We start from the raw sequence: 20,975 nt of genomic DNA, 5'->3' as shown, positions 1-20,975 counted from the left end.
GGCTCCAAGATGGCGGCGACCGCGGACTTCGGCTCCCGGCGGGCTGTGGGGTCCGTCCAGCGAGGCCCCGGCCCCGCCCGCGCCGCGCCCTTACGAACGGCGGCGGATACCCGCAGGTGCTTGGGTCTGCTTTTTCTGGGTGTGTTTTACCTACCCTTTTTCCCCCCCCTTTTTTTCTTTTTCTTTGGTTGGTTGGTTTTGTTTTAGTAGTAAAGAAATATTCGGAATTTTTAACAGCTCTAGGTTCAGTGTTTGCTTGGAAGCTAGTGCTGGCACTGGCACTTGGTGTGTGCCTGTATCCCTCTGAACAGTTCACATAATTAAATGTACTTTTCCCAGGTACCTCTGCGGCCCCCGGGCGTTTCTTTAGTCAAATTCCAATAATTTCTAAGCTGTTCTGTGAATTGAACAGTGGAAGGTAAAATCACGTAGGACCCCAGCCTGGAGCAGGTTTAAGGCACAGGGGTGAAGCATTGTGTTATCAGTGTTTCCAAACCTTGAGAAATGTCATTACAGCCCAATAAACCATGTTAATCACAATCACTTGCACTTCTCGCCCTCCTGCCCTGGAAGTTTGCTGGCTCTGCAGGGGTTTGGGGGTGAAAACCCAAGGAGCAGAGTGAGGGTCAGTGCTGGTGACCACAGGGTGATCACAGGACACAGGAGGTCATGGCAGCCACAACTGTGATGCTGCTGCTGCCTCTTCAGCACAGCCCTGGTGATATGCACCAGATTTTTTTTGGAAAATACACACTTTTAATAACTTTACTCAGCTGGCTGCAACCTGGTGGTCCAGCTCACATTGCTCCTGTCTGCTCAAACCAGCTGGCTGTGTTTTATGGCTATTTCAGGGCTTCCTTCCCTCAATCATACTACGGCTGTCATCCAGCCTTCAGACATGTTTCACCTCGTGGTCCTGCATGCCATGAGGCTGGATGTGCCACAGGCTCTCTGACTCAGAGGAGCAAGTTTTGGGGTGTAGTTTGAAGACACAAGGGGAGGTAACGGAGTGGGAAGGGCTGTGTTAGCCCTGTTTGATCCAGCACATGTAGGAACTTGTGGAATGGAGGCTGATACAAGGCTGTGCGTGCTGCTCCTTGGGACAACAGCTGCTTATACCCTTAGGTGTGCATTTTGAGCTGTTCCTGTGGCTGCTCTCACAGCCTCTTCATAATTTCTATGTTTGAGAGAAGCACAAGTGGTTTTCCAGTCAGTTCACCAGTCCCCTTCCTGCCACGGGCTCGGGCAGGCCTGGAATCAGGGCTGGGGAAGCAAACACCGAACAAATTCTTTTTCCTTTCTATTTCAACTGCAGGAAGATAATTTTTCTAAGCAACTCCATTGCATGACTCAGACTGACATTTAGAAAGGAACATCAACAAACATGTCACCCTCTGTAGCCCTTCAACCAGGTACATGCCCTTCTTCCCTTCCCTGCTTCAGGAGAGAAACACCTGAAGAATTCAGTGATGATAATCCCATCAGTCCCACAGCCTCTGGTTTTCATTAGCTTGGGAAACAGTAAGCAACCAAGAGAGAAAGAAGAGCACTCTAAACCATTTCTTTTTTTTCCTGTTCATTACAGGCAGGCAGGAAGGTACTTTACAGGCAGTAAAAGTTCCTTTGTTTTTCCTTTTCTTTCTGAGGGATTGTTTGGGCTGAGCAAAGCTTGGCAAGGTTGGTGTGTAAATATGAGAGGATACCAGAAGGAAATTAAGTTGGATTGTTGGAGAGTGTGCTCATTCCTTTGGCAGCAGGCTGCATGGGAAGCTTGTCACAGCAGGCATCTGAACAGACTGGGGGTGGTCAAACTTGTGGCCTGAAGTCTGGCAGGTCTCAACATTTTCTCTGCTGTCAATCCCTACTCTTTTTTTGTGGCCCAGGAGTTAGCTGAGACCCACAGCATGGCTCATTTCACTAACTGGAAAAAACAGACACTTTATATCTCCCAGTTTCTCCTGCAGCTCCTTCTCTGCTCCAAACTTCGGTCATAAAGGATCTCCTTCCTCTCTCACAGATTGAGCTCCAACTCCTCATATACAAAGCTGCATGTATCAAAGCTAGAAGCAATTCAAAGCAGAAGAAAGAAGCTGATGATAGTCCTTTACCAAATTCCTTTATTTCAGTAAAGTAAGTATCTCCTAACAATCCACTATCTTGTAAATTTTCTGTTATAGAAACTACATAATATGGTGTATCAGTAGAAAGGGTGGCACTAGAATGAACATCCAACTTGTCTCTTCCTGGCATTTCCTGTTAAATGACAAGATCTGTAAACTGTCACATACCAGTGAATTTTTTGTTCTGTGGGCTGTCCCTGCAGGGTGCTCTCCCTCTACCCTTCAGTGTATGTGCCAGTACCAACCTGAAATACCCTCTCTCTGATATGTTCTCATTAAGTATCCACTACTGACCACCGATGAACCCAAGGTACAGGGCTGAGTGGGATGAAAATAGTAGATCTGCTTTTCCTGTGCCTAGATCCAAGGGAAATCTACCTCTTTTCTTTAATAATCCTGGTTACATGCATTTCCCAGCAGGATCTTTGAACACCTGAGATAATGAATTTTAGACTGATTTAAACAGGATGGCAGAATTCACTCAATACCTGAAATACACACCTGGTTGGGAAGCCTGCCTCACTGTCAGCATAGGGTGCAGCAGAAGAAAGCAAATCCCACCCTGAATATATGCTGATATTTCTGGCTAATGCAGAATGGAGAGGATCCTAGAAAATAAGGAGTCGGCAGCCTATACTGCAAGATTTTGGCTACCCTTCTTTTCTCTGGACTGCTCTTCATCGGTGAGACCTTTCAGCTGCAGAGGCAGGATTTGCATTTAAAGCAAAGGACTATCCCTGCAGGCCAACTCCTCCTTGTTTTTTGCTGTTCCAGCCCATTGCTGGGCCACAGCCAACGCTTCAAGCTCTCCCTTGCCGTTAGATGGCAATGCAGACCCACAGATTCTCTCTCTTCATTGAGCCTCTGGAAAATGATGGTGCTGCAGCTGGAATGGCTCATAGAGCCTCAGATCTTCTGTTTCTGCCCATCTCACTTTTGAAGACTGAGGCACCTGAATTTGTTTCACCTGAAAGGAATGGAGCTGGCTGCCTAAGATGGCAGCTCCTCTGAGTCCTCAGTGGCATTAGAATTTGCTGTCTCTCCATCCAGGACCTCCTTTGTGTGCAGAGGTTCGGTTTTTTTGCTCTTCTATCAGTTAACTCATTTATCTTTTGTTTTATTGTTTCCACCACCATTTTGTTGTCTTGCTTATTCTCAGCTTATAGCCAACCCTCTCAGGCGAGTGAGTCATGGGCTGCCTCAGGCCAAACCCCAAGGATACAGACTTCTTCTGAGGGTCATGAATCTCCAATCTGGGAAGTTATACTGCAGTGAGAAATAGCTACCACCACAAAATGCTTTCCTCCATATCAATTTTTCTGCTTTTCCATTGTCTGCACTTGACTGGTTCATTTAACATGTGCATTACCAGTATTTTTTTCCTTCACATTACCTTTTCCACCAGAAAATGTCACCAACTCACATCCAACTTTTGCTCAGAAAACTTGCAGGTTCATTTGTGTTCCAAAACCTCAAAGGTTTGCTCCTTCAAAACTAAATATAAATACCTTTTTATTTTCCTGGAGCCAGTTTGAAGTTCATTTCCATGCCAAACAGTCCACCGACTCCCAGTAGTGTAGTATTTTTGCTGGGTAGTTGGCCAGAGCAGTTGTAGGGCCTTTTGGAGTCTGATTTGGATACTTGCAGCAGGATCTGCTTTACTTGGTCACTTCAGCTGTGCTAGTGGCAGAAATCCTTATTTGTAGCAGAAGGAATGACAGTATCATCTTTTTAAAAAAATATGTTGTACTGGTGGAGCAGATGAGAGCTCCTGGCTGTGGCTTAGAACAGGGCAGGAAGATGTTGACACTTTCCCTAATGCCGGGAAAGGTTGGGTGGTTGGGGCTCCGCTTGACACTCATAGCTCCCATATACCTTAAAGTAAGCACCTTCCAGCTTTTCTGGATTTAAAATGTCTAAACAAGGAGGATTTTGTCTTAATCCCCAGGAGAAGTGCTCCTCTATCACAGAAAGGCTCCTTTTTTGTTGGTGCACAAGAAGTTAATAGTGTTCCTAAGCCCTTTTGCAATTGTGAGCAGTGTGCTGCAGATAAGTTGTATCAGGAGAAAGCGTTATCAGTTGGGCTTACATATTTTGTGCTTATCCATTGGACTCTAAAAAGCTGTTGCATTTAATAACTCATTTCTCAAAGCATTTATTAATCATTTATTAGCTCTTTGTTCATTTGCTGTAGATGTAGGTTGACATATAAAGTGAGCCCAGTCATTTCATAACCAAGAACATCTCAAGAGGAGTAAAGCACTGAGTGATAGGAAAGGACTTACTCATCCTGGCACGTGGTGGTACAGCTCTAGTTGGGGCCTCTGGTACTTTAGAAATATAAGTACCAGTGGGTTAAGCTGCCCCATCACCTGAGATATCTGAGGCACTGATGAATTAAGTGACAGCTGCATATTGGACTGAAGATTTATAACCTTGTTTTATCACTGTATAGCCTGCACAGCCATTTACTCTATGAATGAAACTTTCCCAGCCTCCTGCTCCCCAGCACCTAATGTGGGTGTCAGAGTTCACAATGCTGCAGCCTTCCCTCTGCACCTTTGGTTAATGGAGCAGGAGAACAGTGTTTGGGTTGAGAATGTGGCCACCAGCTGAACTGAGTCTTTTTGGGAGTCTGACAAAAAACCCCCTCTTAGTACCCTGTGTTGTAGAGCTGCGGGTACAGAGTCTGGTCAACCTGACCTGGGTGGTCACCTCTCATGCTTTGTCCCTTGCTCTGTCTCTGCTCCCAAACATAAAGTCACCCCAAAGAAACAGCAGAGGAAAATCCCTAGTGTTTAGCACTGCTGGCCACAAGTCCTGGGATCAGAGGGCTTCAGGGAACAGCAAAAGGTCTGCCTTGGCAAAAGAACAGCGCTGGCTGCGTGATTTCCTCAGAGACTTACAGGTTCTGCCAGGGCAATCGGGGTCAGATTTCTCCCAGATGTTTCAGTTTCCCTATGATTGCTACCAGAAAATAAAGAAACCTTTATTCCCTAGCAGCAAGAAACCTTTATTTCCATATTGAAACATTTATTTCCTTATAAAAACCTTTATATTTTCATTGAGCAGCATCCCAGTTCTTTGTTGTCCTTTTCAATGAGAACAGCACAGTAACAGCAAAACAACCACTGTCAAACAAACAACCCCACCAAAAGCCCACCTACCTAAGAAATGAATGTCTCTTCTGTCATTATGAGAAGTTATAAGGCCCAAGATCATCTCAACCATCTTGAGACATTTTAACAAAGCACCTAATTTAGGCAGGTGTCTCTCTTTTGCTCTAGTCGATGGAGTAAAGAAGCTCTGAGAACAGGAGACATTTTATAAATGCTGTTGCTTTATTTCTTCTGCCCCTAAAAAAATCACAGCCCACCTGGGTTTTAAATTACTTTTCAAGCTTTCCTAATGAATGTCTCTGAATATTTGCATGTCTTTTGTTTTGTTTTGTTTGCCCTCAATATGGGGAAAAGCTTAAGTCAACAAGTTTTTATTTGATTTGTAAATAATGCCAGAGTGACACTTTATTATGGATTCCCAGAACTTCGACTCCATGTCTTATCCTCCAGATATGACATCCCAGAGACATCACCAGAGACAGGCTGCCAGGTGCAGGGTAGGGGACAGAAATTAAAATAATTTTGAGGAGAGACCATATAGAACTTTGCCTCGTACGTCTGTTTAGCCCACAAACCATCAGGAACTGGTGAAATAATTGCTTTGGACAGATAATAAAGCATCCTCAAGAAAAACTAAGCTGTTTAATATACTGCTCAAGTCAATTTCCCTTATATCTGCTGTCTTCTTGCTTTTAATAGTGGTTTAATGAAAAATCCAGAATTAATTGAAACTGGCATTAGACATTCACATGTTCCAGTGAGGATTTCATTGCTTCAATATTTCATAAGCTGACTTCACTGCTCTGCTTCTCCTTATCCTGCTTTCATAGGCTAGGATAATCATCCCTTTTCATAAAATGAAGGGTCCCAATGTGGGCAGATGGGGGAACATGAGGAAAGTTTGCAACCACATAATCGGCAAAGAAATAAAAATAATGGCTGCTTTCTTCCTGCCACCATTCCCCCCTTTCTCTATAATGATTTGCATCTGAGCCTTGATGGGAAAGAGCTGTCCTAAAAATAAACAGGATCTGTCTGAAAGGTGTCTGAGGGAGGTATTTGGCAACTGTCAGGCTGTCACGTATACTAGAACGATGGAGCTGATGGACTCACTGACACCAGACAGGCTCTGCTGAAATGAGGATGCCTTATGCTTCCCTTGGCATTCACTGGGCAAATTCTGTTGGCCAAAGCCATCAGACCACGGTGTGTCTGGGGCCTGTTCCAGGTCTGGCTGCCGTCAATGAGAGTCTGTCCTTGGATGGCTCTGGGAATTGGATCAGACCCTTGCTTTTCCCCTGAGACTCTGGCTTTACACCAGGGATGAAGTTTGGGTCCCTAAGGCAATGTCATCCCAATGGAGATGGAATCACCAGGCCCTGGGCTTGAGGGTTTCTGCAGGTTTCTGAAAATGAGACCCCTCACTGACATACCTGGATGTGGGTACCACAGACTGACCTTTTGCCTTTTCTTGGTTTTAACAGCTTTATCCCTCAGTTTTTCCATCTCTAATAGGGGTAGTGTTGTTCTGTCTTCAAGGTTATTGGCATATTTGTAGATCCAGGCATCCATAAATGCTCCCAAACCATGACTGTACTAAACGCTGTTTCCCACAAGGTGTGTAATGAACATGTGTTACACCATAGTGCAGTCATAAGGTGAGTGAACAGAAACATGAAGGCATGACATGACTCATCTCAAGCCTTTGCAGCAACTCTGTGGCAGAGCAAGGACCCAAGAATCCCAGACCCACCAAAACAATCATACCTTTGGAGTGACTCAGGCTGAAAAGAAAATGTTGCCACGTGGAAGCTTCAGTTCTTCTCAGTTGCACAGGGAAATCTCCACTGCCTGTGTAAGTGAAGATATTTGCTGCTGTTCTTGGCAGAGACATAATGTGCAGGGGAGGGAAAAGGGAGGTGTGGAAGAAAGGTGGACACCTCCTTGTTCCCCCATGGGAGAGTGGACACTTTTCTTATTCTCAATGGGAGCTGACTGCTGCCTTATCTGAAAATCAGACTGTTTTGTTATCTTCTAGGCAAGAGCAGCTCCTTTTTAGTGAAGAGCAGACCCTGAACTCAACTGTCTTGCAGTCTTTGGTCAGAAAATACTGGTCTATGTTGAGAAGAATGAACGAGGGAATTAATGCCTGTAATATGGACTGCAGAAAAGTCACCTACAAGATAAGAGGGTGACTTGATCTTTTTGAGAAAAAGAGCAAAAAAGGCTTCCTTATCTCATGGCGTTTGTTCTGAAGTATCATCTTGTGACTGCCAGAGTCTGCCTTGCAGGATCAGTCAATTACAACCTGTGGCTGATATCAACTCCTTCCTTTCAGAGGTGGCATTGTATTTCCCCAAGTATGGCTGGTTCCTCTGGGCACTTCAAGGCCTCTGTGCCACCTGTTTGCCTGCTATGCCTCCAACCCTGTGCTGCTGATCCCACTCACGTGTTGTGCTGCACAGGAAATGATCAGCCCTGCAATTAGACAGCGATCTGAAAGGACAAGGAAATCAAGACAGTGAACCATGAGGAGCTTGAGTGAGTCACTATCAGATATATGAGAGTATGACGAGGAGTGAATGAGTCCTACCCCTTCTGGAGGGCCCCAGATTGTTTGTGAACAGTAATTGTGCAGATCAGGGGGGAATCTGCACTGCAATGATGAGAGGTGCTCACACAGCTGGGCTCTATCAGGGTGCTGTGGCTCTCCTCTGTCAGGAATTTGTCACTATGCAGCTGTACTTTTCTTCATTAAAATGGCCATGTTAAATAGCTATGAGGTTGCTAAATGCCTACTTTGCTAACTGATCTTCTCCCCAGCTAGAAGCTTTTTACAGCAGGAGACATGAGGTTGCTAAACCCATTAATTTCTCACATGCACCCACGTTTCTAATGTCTGGGGAGATCCAGCATTAAAAGTCCTCTGCGAGCCACTGGAATGAAGAGCACTTCGTGAAGACACTGTAATTATTATGGGATTTAGGGGTGTGTGGAAATGATTCACGGAGATGTTTCCCAGCCAGCAGGCTCATGAGGCCAGGTGAGCTCTTCCCTGGAATGTGAAGCATGCAGCATGGCAACTGTGAGAAACAGGTTTGGCAGGACGCTTTAAGCTGTTTGCAGCAGACAGCCTCTTCAGAGCCACATCCCTGCTTTGCTGATCTCCCAGCTGGATGCTCCGCTCTGCCACACTGGCCCTGCTGAGCTGGAGAGGATGGACACACTGCGCAGGAGCCTTTCTCGATGGAAGAGGTACCACATTAAGGTGCACCTGGCTGATGAGGACCTGATGATGCCCCTGACGGTCAGGCCCAGGGACACGGTGATGGACCTACGGGCTCTCTTGGTACGGGAGGGCATCACTTCCTGGAAGAAGACATTTTATTACAACTCCAGGCAGCTCGAGGAGCACGAGACTCTCAAAGAAGCCAATATTCAGAATGGTTCTGTCCTCCTCCTTGTCAGCAATAAAAGGTAGGCAAGGAGCTTGTCTGCTGTGGGGGCGGTGCAAAGGAAGGGGAATGCTCGTGTGTCTCAGGCCCTTGGGGCACTTTCTTGTCAGGGTTTGCAGAATGCAGACCGGGAATTCAAATCCTGCCGTTTCCAGCAGGATTGAGACTGCAGGCTCTTCATATCCAGACATGCTGTGCTGTGAAATAAACAGTTCAGAGGAGGAAATTTGGTTGCTGCTGCCTGTCCTGTCTCTGGTCAGGTCTTGTTTTCCTGGATATGTGGCAAGCACAGAGGGAGAGAAAGGACAAGGAAAAGGGCAGGGGAGATTGTGTGACATGGGAAGAGTGTTCTGGGAACCTCTCACTTGTCCTTACCTGTTGTGTCTGTGTCTCCCTGCTTCTCTGTAGTAAATACTTTCTGCAGGTATTTGGGGGTGGCACAGTCCTGCTGTGACAGAAGAGCTGTGAGCCACCAGCTTACAGCAAAGCATGAGCAGTGCTGGAAAGGGATGGCAAGAGGCTGCAGGTGCCCAAAATGTGTCTGAATCACAGTAGAAAGTACAGTGAGACTAGAGACTCCCAGGAGAGCCATTGCATGGGAGATCAATCACAGTAAGCACTATGTTCTAGTGGGGATGAAAGCTGAGATAATGGACCTTGGACTCACTGGCCCACAGGACAGTTTTGATTCAGTGTGGTGAATTTATGCCCACCTGCACTGTCTTTCCTAATGCCTGGTTGTTGCTGCCAGCATGATTAAATCTGTGAAGCATTTTAGGGATACTGGGTAGAAGAGGTATGTTGTGGGCATGTTGTGTCTAATTCATCTTTCTAAATCCTGAGCCCTCTGAGTTATGTGTCTATGCTGATCAGTTTCATCTGCAGAAAAACCTGCACTAAGAACTTCAGTTCCTGATTATATCCCACCTACTGGAATGGTCCTATTTTCCAGTCCAGAGGCAGCTTGAAATCTCACACAAAGAAGATTTAATAAAGCATTTCCTTTCAGAGCTCAGCAGACACGAGAGATTTCACATCACTCAGCTAACTGCAAACCCCAAGCCCAACCCACAGCCCATTCTCATTTCAGTTCTCTGATAACTTGGTTCAGCTCCTCCTTTTCACCTGTTTTTTAATGACAGAAGCACTTCTATTTGTTGTTGTTTCCAGTATTTATTTTCCTAATTTTTACAGTGTGAATTTTTGAGAGTAAAAAAGGATTTGGAGGATCTGAGCTGATGGAGTTGATGCTTGTTTGGTAGATGCTTGGTTTCCATAGCGTGCTGTGCACCTTCCCACATGCTGCAGAAGCGGGGTGTAACTGCAGCAATGAAAACTCACTAGGAGATCCTGCCCCAGTGTGCTGAATTCTGAGGGCCCAGCTGAAGTCACTGGCCATTTTTGAAAATCTAGAGCCTGTTGCTCAAAGTCCCAGCTCATTTTTTGTGAGTACATTAAAAAGGGAGTGGGAATTCTAATATTTTTTCCCTTGGATATTCTGAAAAACTTCCTGGTTCCTAAACAAGCACCTTTGACCAATTTCATATTGCTTTTTCCAGGTCTGGGTGCAATGTGGGGAGTCTCCAGTCTCTACCTGAAGTCATGTCTCCTTGATTTTTTTGACATAAAGAATTATTGGGTTGTGCCAACCTTGCCCACTCCCAAAGGGTTTTCTGTAGCATGTAAATGTCCAGATACATTTCTCTAAAGGATCATGGGTTGACTGAACTATGGCAGGATAATTCCCTTAGATATTTCTGAGATGTGTTTGTGTGTGTCTAGGCAGTCACCACCCTGCGTGGGACAGTCTTGGGCTGAGGGCAGGGTGTGTGACTCAGCACCTTGCCAGGTCTTCAGCACAGAGAGGTTTTAGAGGATTTTAGATGCCTGTCTCTCGCTGCCACTGGGATTTAGGAAATACAGAGGGAGAAGGCTGTATTGTAGCTGAGATTACAGTACCAATTTGAGTCTTAACATTACTCAGTTCTTTATGTATTATAAGTCCATGTTGCATCGATAGTGACTTTGGAAATAAACTGGCCTATATCAGCTGGGCAACAGTGAATAACCATGGGGGCTGTAACAAGAGTAGCCCATGCAGTGTTGGGACTGTTGGGGAGCCACAGGAGCAGAGAGGATAGTGAGAACATAGTGTTGCATTTGGCCAGCAAAAATCTTAAATCTTGAGGATTTAAGAGTTGGTTTTAATGTTTCACTAGCTCAGTGAAGTATGAACCCTCCCCATCAAAGGCAAGCATCTACTTCTTCAGTTCCCCCTGAAAAATCTTAATGTCTCCTACTTACTCTTATGTACTGAGGTATCAGCCAAACAGAGTGCTATTAATTCCAAAAGTGGAGTTGCTGTGATTGCCAAGGTCTGCAGCTTAGTGTCGTGCCTATAAATATTAATGGTCACTCTGCATGCTGTGTGTTCCTGCAATGGGCTCACAGGACAGTTTGCTTTGAACCAGAGAAAACATGAAAATGACCCTATTTTTCATCTTCCCCTCCCCACTTAATGCCTTTGTAGATAATTGGCATTTAGCAAAGGCCAAGTCAGCATTTCCACTTCTTGTTCATATTTGCTGGAGTTTGTAACATAGTCATAAAAATTCACTTAAGGCGGCAGCTTGTCAGGAAAGGGATCACCATACCAGCTAATGCTAAAAATTTATTTAGACCTTAATGTTTAAAAGTTTGTACAAGACGTTTTGGAGATCAGTCAACATGACCTCTTGCCCTGGCAAAACACATGGACTGGCCAGAACTGTGAATATCACATCCACCTAGGATGCAGTTCCCCCTTGTGCAGAGCCTGTTAATCACATTACTGCTGTGCTGACTGAAATTGCAATCCTGTTGCAGTAGAGGAGCAAAGAACTTGCTGAAAAACAGTTTCTGCCCTAGAGAATGACATATTACAATAACATGGTTTGCCACTGGGTAAAACAAGCAAAACAAGGGTTGAAAGGGAATGAGCAAGCAGAGAAATGCCCCAGCTCAGTGGCCATCAGCCAGCATGTGGTGTTCAAGCCATCAGTGCCTAACAGGAGACCAGCAATGGGTCTTGGCATGAGCAGAACAGCCACCCAGCATGGATGCAAAAGCATCCACGGGCATGCAATAGGTTGTCCCATACGCCCAAGGCGTGATCAGTCCTGGCACTGTGGACCACGCCATGGCAGAACCCGTTTGGCTTGCTCTGGAGGCAGTGCAGGGCCCCAGAGCCAGGGAGGTGCTCAGCTGGTCTGGTGGTGACGTGGGAGTTCCTGAAACTGGCATGACTCTTCCTGAATTTTGTCTGCTGCAGTGAGCTGCCCGGAAGCTCTTTGCTGGCTGTGTGCAGTGGAGCACCAGTCAACAAGACCAGCCATGTGAGCAGTGAGCAGCAGTGCTGGATAGTGGGCATATGGAATTAGCTGCTCCTTGCTGGTCATTTGTTGGCTGTGTTTCGATGTTCAATGGGAGATGGAGGAATATTGCCTTGAACTGATGAATCCCCTACTTAACCCATGAACTGTTTCAAATAGAGGATGTCAGTGGTAGATCCAGAGCAATCCCTAGATATGCCCAGCATGCCTGTCACTGCCTGTTCCTAGGGATGTACGGCTCCAGCTGGATCTGTGTGTGGTGTAAGTGCAAGCACATTGACAGAGCCTTTGCTCTTGGTTCCAGGCTCCTCTCCTGTGCAGTCTCCTCTAGCAGCCACCCAGGCAAAGTCTGTGCTGATAAATGAAGCAGTTCCTGGACTTCCTTCTGTTACAATGCTGGAGTATTACACTGCAATTTTTGGCTCAGTCCAGGTGCATTTCAGGAGCCAGCATGGGCCAGGGACTGCTCCTTATGGGATGCCTGAATGTGCCCATGCAGGTTTGGGGAGTAACCATTTAATAGAAAACCTTGTCTATTCTATGCAGGCTGTCCTCGAAATGCAGGAGAATGTCCCACATTTGATTTACTGGCACAGACTCAGCCACAGGATATGGGCTTTTGGAAGCTGTGGTTCATTGAGGCCACGCAGCTTTTCTCATCGCATATGGCTTGCCTGGAGAATGGAGTTCAGGAAGTCATTGGTGAATAGGTTAAAAAAAGTATACGACAGCACTGAGTCCAGCAGAAGTCTTTTACCTGGAATCTATTGGTGTTGATTTTTTGGCCTGGAGCCACCTGGAAGCATCTATCTCAGGGCATTAGCTCAGTTACCATAACAACTCATCTAGGAACAACTCCTGACAGCTCCAAGAGCAGACCAAGGTCCCATGCTGTATACTGTAGCCACTCTTGGGTCAAAATAAGCGTGTCCAGGTTCCTCCCTCTCCTGCAATCCAGCCTCAGTGTCCCTTGTGACTGGCAGTCCTTATATAAGCTTTGACATGCTTGGGAACCTGTTTTATTCTTCAGAGGCTGCTCAGTCTAGTTTTCCAAAGGTCCATCCACTCAAGGGTGGATATTTTACCTCCTGCCAGAACAACAAACACATCCATTGAGGAAGCCCACTGCATTCCCTTCTTGACATTCAGTTTACAGTGTCTGATTTTTTGAAACTATGAATGAAAACTATGCCACTTGCACAAGGTCCAGTTTAGCTGATGCTAAACTCCTGCCTACATTTGACTCCATGATGACATAAAGACCAATGACAGGCACTTGGCAGTGGCTCACTCCACACTCACATCACTATCCTATCACCCCTGCTCTCTGTCACCGGAATTGCCTGGGACACAGTCACCTAGCACAGCAGGTGATGTTGGACCTCTAGAAACAACAACAAAAAAGTGGGATCTACACAGTTTGACCCTGAAAGCTCAGACCTGAAGTAAGTTTTTTACTCTGAATTTCAGTGTGGTTTTGTGATGCCTGCTCTTTGCACTGACCCTCCCACTCCTGCAGTTGCTCAGCCATTACTCCTCAGCATGGAGGGGAGACTTCACCCCCACCCAACTTCCACAGTCCTGCCCTGTTAAGCTGAGGCCTAGCAGTGGGCTCTGAGGCATCTAACAGTAGGATAACGACCCTTTAAATAGCACTGGGAGTCTCTCTTCTCAGGGAGAACTAATTAAGCTCTTCAGTACATGCTTAGACATATGCTGACCTGGTATGGCCTTAACAGGTCCCTTCCACCTACCAGATAAATGATACTGGCTTAAAAATATCCTCCTGGAGATGTGTTACTGAGGCAACAGCCAGGTGGGGGGGCTGACTACATCTCAGTGGTAGAAGGCAGTATTTATGTGTATTATTCATGGGCTAGGCTCTCTGCTGGTGTACTCAGTTAAGTGATTTTTAAGTTCTGAAAGCACTGGTGCAGTTACCTCTGCTGACACCACACAGCACACAGGCCAGACAGTCACACCTGTATTTAGCTCATTTACTTATTGTTCAGCCCAAGAAGCTCATTTAAGAAAAACACAGACATGTGGTCTACAGGATTTGAATTCCTCCCTGTGCAGTTGCATGGGATTGCAGTAGAAGAAACTGAGTTAATATGTCCCCCGGGGGACATATTGTCTCTAGGCAAAGAATTAATGAATGAGAAGTATATCCTAAAGTAGATTTCTTTCTGGTATGATACAGCCCAGCTTCCTGGACTTCTCTGTAGTTGTCCTGATTTATATCAGGTGAAGATTTTGCCCAGTTGGGATAAATCCCCACTCCTGTGTCATGGTGTTTTATGGAACAGATGTGCTACAGAGTGGGCCCACAGCAAACCCTTGGCTATCAAAATTCCCTGAAATTTCAAGTGAAGAAGAAAGTGCTGAAATATGAATCCTGTTTTGGGTTTTACAGGAAACCTAATCAACCAATGACTGATATCAGCCTTACTAGATGGATCCTTTGCTAGAACACAGCAAAAACTCCCACCCCATAGACTTCAATTTTCTCTAAGACCTGATAAAACATTTGCATCACAGGTTGATTCTTCTCAATTGAAAATGTAATTGCAAACAGCAATTTGTAGGAGTCAAAAGACCCAGTCCTACTTTTACTGGCTCACCTGGGTAGGGTGACTGCCTGGTAGAGTTGCTGTGGGCCATGAGAGCCTTAGTTGCAGTCCAAGGTGGGCTAATGAGCTCTCCAAGCAACTCCCAGCACCAAAGAGGCTACAAACTACTCCCCCTATAAACTTGGAAGAGCTTTAGGCTCTGTTCTGGAGACCCCAGGGGATGGCACTGGGTGATTTCTAAGGGTTTTCAGAAGAGTAACTTAGAAAATAATTCTACTTTTGCTAAGTTTAGGCCTTCTATGGAGGGTCTGGACCCTTGTCAGAAAATGATGATGGACCCACAACCCCAGAAAGCCGCCATTTAGTGCTAATGCCTGAGGGTGAATGTGTTGAGAGCAATTCAAGCTCTGTCTTACTGCAAACATTCTCAAAGTGCTTATAAAGCTATAGACTGCTCTCGTTCTAAGATGTAAAATGGATTTCCAGGAGCAGGCACTAAAGAGGAAGAGCCTTGCTTATGAGAAAAAGACAGTTGTGGATTATCTGAAGGAGGATGAAGGCATCTGTGGATGGATGAACAGGTTTGAAACCCTGCAAGTGGCTTATTCTGGGTTATATAGTGTGACTGAAGAACAAAACCAGTCAGAGGATGAGGTTTACATTCTCCACACGTCAGGGTCAGTTCCTGCTTGGTCGAATGCCATTTTTGTTTGCTTGCCTATAGTGCTCCAAGTATTCGCCTCTTTCTTATTCAGATAATGCCAAAGAGCACAGCCAAAGCCATGAGAGACGGGGAGTGTGAGAAGGGCTGAAGGAAAGCAGATGGAAGAGAGCTTGCCCATGGAAAGGCAGTCTGGCCACCAGTGTTGGTAAGTCCCTCCCTGCATGCCAGCTCAAGGACTGTTCAGAAAGCAGCTCCAAGTGTTTTCAGCATGGTGCCCATGAATAATTAACCCAAACAAAACAACAAATAGTGTTTCCTCATCAGCACTCCATGTGGTCCCAGCTGCCAATGGAGGAGGGTAGTAAGACTTACTCAGCTCCTGAGAGTAATGAATCAGTGAAATGCACAGGAAAGGGGATTTCTGCCTGGGTAATGGAGCAAGAAGGAGCTGAGGTAGACTTTGCTTAGGGCCCTAGATGGGGACATGGGACATCTGAGCCTCCTTCTGACTTGTTCTCAGGATTCTGCAGAAAGTTGCTGGTCTTAGCTTTTGTTTTCCTACATGTAAATGTGAGATAATTATTTTTCCCTTTCACCCTGTCCATCCAGCTGTAAATGACTCAGGTTAGGACTGTCTGGGCTCAAGAATACTTTGTATACAGTGGAGCTCCATTTCCAGATTACAAGCTCTGTACAGCAAATGATTGATAAGTGCACTAGAGACAGTCCTGGAGCTTGGCAGCCTCTGTATGTCCAATGGACAGGAACTGGTTGGTCTCTGTTACAGCAAGCACCTCACCTGATGTCAGGGACCCACAAGTTCACCAAAACTGCCTCATTTTGGAGCCAGGGTTTATATGGCAATGAGCTTCCTTGTGTTCTTATAACTGCAGCTGATCCCCTGCTTTACCCTGCTCCAATAACTTCTGAACCAAAAATTCAACCCAATTAGATGGGAACAGAGAGGTCTCATAGGCCCAAAATTCCTGCAATTTTCATGAACAAACAGCAGCTGGATAGAAGAGAGACATTTAAGTTAATATTCTGTTGAAGGAAAGGTAATTACACCCCTTGCTCCCTGCCTATTTTGGGATGCAGCAGCCAGGTGACTAGATGGCATTTAGATACGACTGGTCAATCAGTTCCTGCCCAGTTTCAAACCAGCCCCTGCACTTGCTGCCCCTTCCCTGCAATGCAAGAAGCTGCTGGAACAGCCAAGGATTTTGCTGGGAAGTTCTGGAGGGCATCAGGTGCCCTGAGGATATTGCAGTAAGCTGGGAGCAGCAAGGAAAGAAGAAATAAAAAGCAGTTGTAATACAAATCAGAGGAAGAACAGGTTTCACCAGTTCCTTACTCACAGAACAACTTGATTTTTAGATTCAAACTTATTTTCAGGAAAAGAAACGGATGTTTCACTAATCTCTACAGTATTTTCCTGTGAAAATTCCAGTGACTGGTGACTCTTATCAAATGGCCCAGATTTTCATTGTCTGGTTTTTTTTGGCCATGAGAAAACACTTGATTCTTTTTTCCCAATGCAATTATTTGACAAAATGCTATGGAAAATAGAATTTTTCATTTTCCCAAAGAACAAAAATATTCCCCTAATAACATACTTAGACTTTGCAAGAAAAGAAATCTTAGAAATCTTAGAAAGAGATTCTAAGACAAAAACACGAATATAGTCACAGCTGAACATCTCTCAGTCCAAGCAACTGGGATGGACAGAGTGGGATGGGACTAAGTGTGGGAAGAGGGGATGTGAGTTTCCCAAGGTCAACCCACGAGGCAGGTGCTTGAGGAGAGCTGGTGCTGTTGGGTCAGCAGTTCTGCCACTTGGCCATGTGGCACCTCTGTGTGTCTGTCTATCCTGAAATAATTAATTTCTTGGAGCAGAGCCAGTACTTTCCTGAGTGCTTGGAAAGTGCCTCACACAGCCCTGGGTGTAGTCATAAATAATAATTAAAATTATAATAATAATATTAAAGTGGATGTGTGCCACTGGAGGTAGGACACACCGCACAACAGAGTCCTAAATCAATGCCCCTTATCTAGTAAAAGGTACAGTTTGCTTCACAAAGCTGGAGACAGGATTTGCTTCCTTGGGCTTGATAATCACAGTCATTAGCTCTGCAAAAGGCAAACTGACCTGAGCTGAATTAGGTCCAGAATCTACTCTAACACCTCATGCCTGTAGCTGGCAGTTCTGGTCAGCTCTGGAGGCTTTTTGCAGCTCAGGGGGATATCTGGAAAGACTAAATTAACTGTGGTGGTGTGGGGAGCTGCCTGGACTAATGTTTTCTTCAGAGATAGGCTTTGATTGACACTTCAAATCTGCCTGACAATCTTTTATTCTAAGCGCAGTTGCTGCCTTTCTTCAGAGCAGGAAGAGCTGGTTTGATGCATCTTATCACATGGGAAAAAGTAGGAAAAAACCCACAAACCACCTAGAAAGAGCCACAGGACCAGCATAAAAAGAGGTAAAACTAACTGGATCTATTTGAGACTAATCTATTCTGCTTTTTTTCTGTATGCCACGATCCAATGCAAGACACTTGAGAACAGGGGATGTGCTCTGAGGAACAAGAACTGACTGTTTTTCTTCTTTGTTTGCCTGTTCATTGCGTTGTTTCCTGCAATAGATTTGTTTAGGACTTTGCTGATATGTCCTGTTAGTGATGAGAGAATCATGGAATACCCTGAGCTGGAAGGGACCCACAGGGATCATCAGTCCAGCCCCTGGCCTTGCACAGACACCCCAACAATCCCACCCTGAGCATCCCTGGCAGCACTTGTCCAGATGCTCCTGCAGCTCTGGCAGCCTTGGGGCTGGGACCATTCCCTGGGGAGCCTGGGCAGTGCCAGCACCTCTGGGGGAAGAACCTTCCCCAACATCCAATCTAAGCCCCCCTGGTAAGCTCCAGCAGTTCCCTAACATTTCCAGTCCCAGTGCTGGGAAGACAGAGGGATAACCTCTTTTACTCAGTTGTTTTAAACTGCCTGTTCTACTTGTCCTCCCCATGCTGCCTCTCACTCCTAGTTGCAGGTATCCTTAATGCTTGCTGTGTGGTGGGAACACACCACTCAGCTGCAGTCAGAACTTTTATAGTGTAATTTAGACACTGGGGGTTTACCTGAGTCTGGCCAAGAAGGCTGGACCACCAAATGGGCAGAGGGGTGCTCCAAATCCTTTTCTGGAAACACCTAGGGAAAAATGTCTTTTATTTGAGATGTCTTGTCTCACTTGCTTTTCTAGGTCCTTCAAAACCAGGCTCTTCAGAGTTTTGCCTTTCTGCAAAAGGCAAACTGACCTGAGCTGGATTAGTTCCAGGATCTACTCTAACACCTCCTGCCAGTAGCTGGCAGCTCTGGTCAGCTCTGGAAGGCAGGGGGATATCTTTAAAGACTAAATTAACTGTGGTAGTGTGGGGAGTTGCCTGGATACCAGAAAATATGCTGACAGGAAGAACTACTGTGAAATTGATGTTTCCCTTGTTGTCTGTGAACACAGGTGTGGACAAGACCAAGGACCAGCACTGGAAGGTGTGTTAGGTCTTGAGTGTATTGCAAGATGGAATAGTTTGCAACTTCACAGTGCTGCTCTGTGGATGGGACTGCTGGTTGTTGGGACTGTGTACCTTCAGGATCCTGCTGCTGATGGAGCATCATAGACAGGATTATCCAAAGCACTGCTGTTTACCTCTGCCTTGGAGCTTCAGCCAGGCCTTTCCAGCAGCTTCTTCTCTTGAGCTTCATGAGCAGAAGACAAGCCCAGGCAGGTCATCTCCACATGTGACTGTGCTCTAGTCAGGCAGCTCAGGCTGAGGCACGTTTCAGTGGCTCCTTGGTGCTTCTCCTGTACCTGAGACATGCATGCATCAAATGTTTCAGTTTACAGGGCAATCAACCTGGCAGCTTTCCTTGCTAAATTTACTTTTTAGAGTTACATCAGTGCTGTATCCAGAGGGAATGGAGGAACAGATGCAGCTTGTGAAGTCTGGCTTTAATTCACCCTCCTCATTTAATTTCCTGCCCAGCCTACTAATCAGTGAGTCTGCACTAGTGGCTTTGGGAATACCAAGGTTTTTCCACATCCAGAAGAATTCAATATAGTGGCTGAACTCTCAGGGTCTCAAGCAGGTTGTGTCACTTTGCTTTGAGACCACTTCATTATGGATTTCCCTCCCCAAGGAGCACTTGCAGACATTCTCCAGCTCATGGCAGCTGCACCTCATTTCCTTGCAGGGCCCGCTGGTGCAGGGAAGTTGTGTCACATTATCCTCTCTTAGCCTGTGTGGCATTCCCTTCTGGAAGTGCTTTCCTTCAAAGTTTTCAGCCCCAGGCCTTGATTTTCAGGGCCACACACTTCTTTCTGGGGCTGTGCCCAGGGCAGCTCTGCTGTGCTGGCAGATGTGCTGCTGGGGCCATTTGGGCCTTGTCACCTCCCAGGGCTTCCATGGGCACCAGCAGAGCCTGGCAGGGGCTCCTTCCTCCCTCACAGGGCCCTGAGAGTGTCATTTCCAGGTACTCTTTCTCCAAGGACACTGGCACCATCTCAGCCCAGTGGTGCTGTCAGGCACTGCCTCAGACATTCAGGGCTGTCAAGAAGTGCCAGTGAAAAGGTTTCTGGCACTTTTGCTTTGTTTAAGCAGACTTCCTCTGTACTGGGTTTTTTTGGGCTCCTGTTAATTCCAGGCAGTGCTACTCTGTTGTTTAATCAGCCGGTGTCAAAGCTCTGGGACACAGGAAGGCTGCCTTTGCCTGGTAGTACCTATTTGGTGATACAACTGCTTTACCTCAGGTATTATAATCTGTACCAGATTGCTCTTTGCCTGCTAAAATGGACAGTTCAGATCCAGTTGTAATGCAAATTGCACAGTAGAATAAAAGCCTGTGGGGAACAAAATCCCAAATAAGTAGTTATGTCAGCCTTTGTTATGGCGTGATGGCTTCAACTCTGCTCGTGCTCTGTGAAGGATCAAGAGGAAAGAATCTGTTGTGCCTTTGTGCTTTATAGGCAGGAGCTCGATGTGAGGCTGCCTTTAGGCACTGGCGGCCCTGACAGTGTGTGTGTGTGTGTGTGTGTGCGCGCGTGTGTGTGTGTAAACCTAACGGACAAATTACACCCACGCTGGAAATTTGATGATTGCCTTGTTTTTTCAAGGCTCTGTTTTATATACTACAGGCCAAACCCATGGGGTAATTGCCAGTCTCTGCACAGGGGCTGAGATGACATGATGAGAGAGAAGCATAGAGATGCTGAAATTTCAATCTGCCACATAATGTGCTTCTAATCCTGATGGCCTTGTAATTGTGATGCTGTCACTGGTACCATTGCAGTTGTTCTTGTCACTGTTTTCCCATGTTTGGTGCTAAATATTGTAAATGTAGAGAAATATTTAGATTTGTAAAGGAATCTAAATTTACAGTGGAAATAATCACACAGGAGCCTGAAAATGGAAGAGGTATGTTTTCATTTCAAATGGCAAGTCATAGCAATGTAAAGCAATATTCTGTTGATACAGCTGCTCTTACTGCTTTGCTTTATCCCAGGCCACGGGTAACAAAGAATGAAGCTGAATATTTTCTCATCCTTGAGAATTGAGGTGGGAATATGTGTGTCCATAAAGTGTTGGAGCTGGCAGTCAGGAGGTCAGTGTTGTAAGGGTTACC

The 20,975-nt window shown here is 45.8% G+C and overlaps 1 protein-coding gene across 3 annotated transcripts; it reads left to right on the top strand.

The window, feature by feature from the left end:
• Window positions 1-84: 84 nt before the first annotated feature.
• On the top strand, window positions 85-15,471 carry TINCR (TINCR ubiquitin domain containing). Of its 3 annotated transcripts, XM_086862949.1 has the most exons (6): window positions 95-139; window positions 1,316-1,412; window positions 2,018-2,130; window positions 6,942-7,094; window positions 7,278-8,716; window positions 15,394-15,471. In XM_086862949.1, exons 5-6 carry the CDS (start codon window positions 8,457-8,459, stop codon window positions 15,395-15,397), a joined length of 264 nt encoding a protein of 87 aa, XP_086719075.1. In that variant the 5' UTR covers window positions 95-139; window positions 1,316-1,412; window positions 2,018-2,130; window positions 6,942-7,094; window positions 7,278-8,456; the 3' UTR covers window positions 15,398-15,471. The 3 variants fall into 3 exon arrangements, with proteins under 3 accessions (XP_086719074.1, XP_086719077.1, XP_086719075.1); XM_086862948.1 differs by lacking the exon at window positions 1,316-1,412 and having other exon boundaries at window positions 85-139; window positions 6,951-7,094; XM_086862951.1 differs by lacking the exon at window positions 15,394-15,471 and having other exon boundaries at window positions 90-139; window positions 6,951-7,094; window positions 7,278-8,720.
• Window positions 15,472-20,975: the final 5,504 nt, after the last annotated feature.

The sequence above is a fragment of the Cyanistes caeruleus genome, chromosome 25 (genome assembly GCF_971803275.1).
Source record: "Cyanistes caeruleus chromosome 25, bCyaCae1.hap1.1, whole genome shotgun sequence".
Classification (NCBI taxonomy): Eukaryota; Metazoa; Chordata; class Aves; order Passeriformes; family Paridae; genus Cyanistes; species Cyanistes caeruleus.
This window is presented reverse-complemented; position numbering and strand designations above follow the sequence as displayed.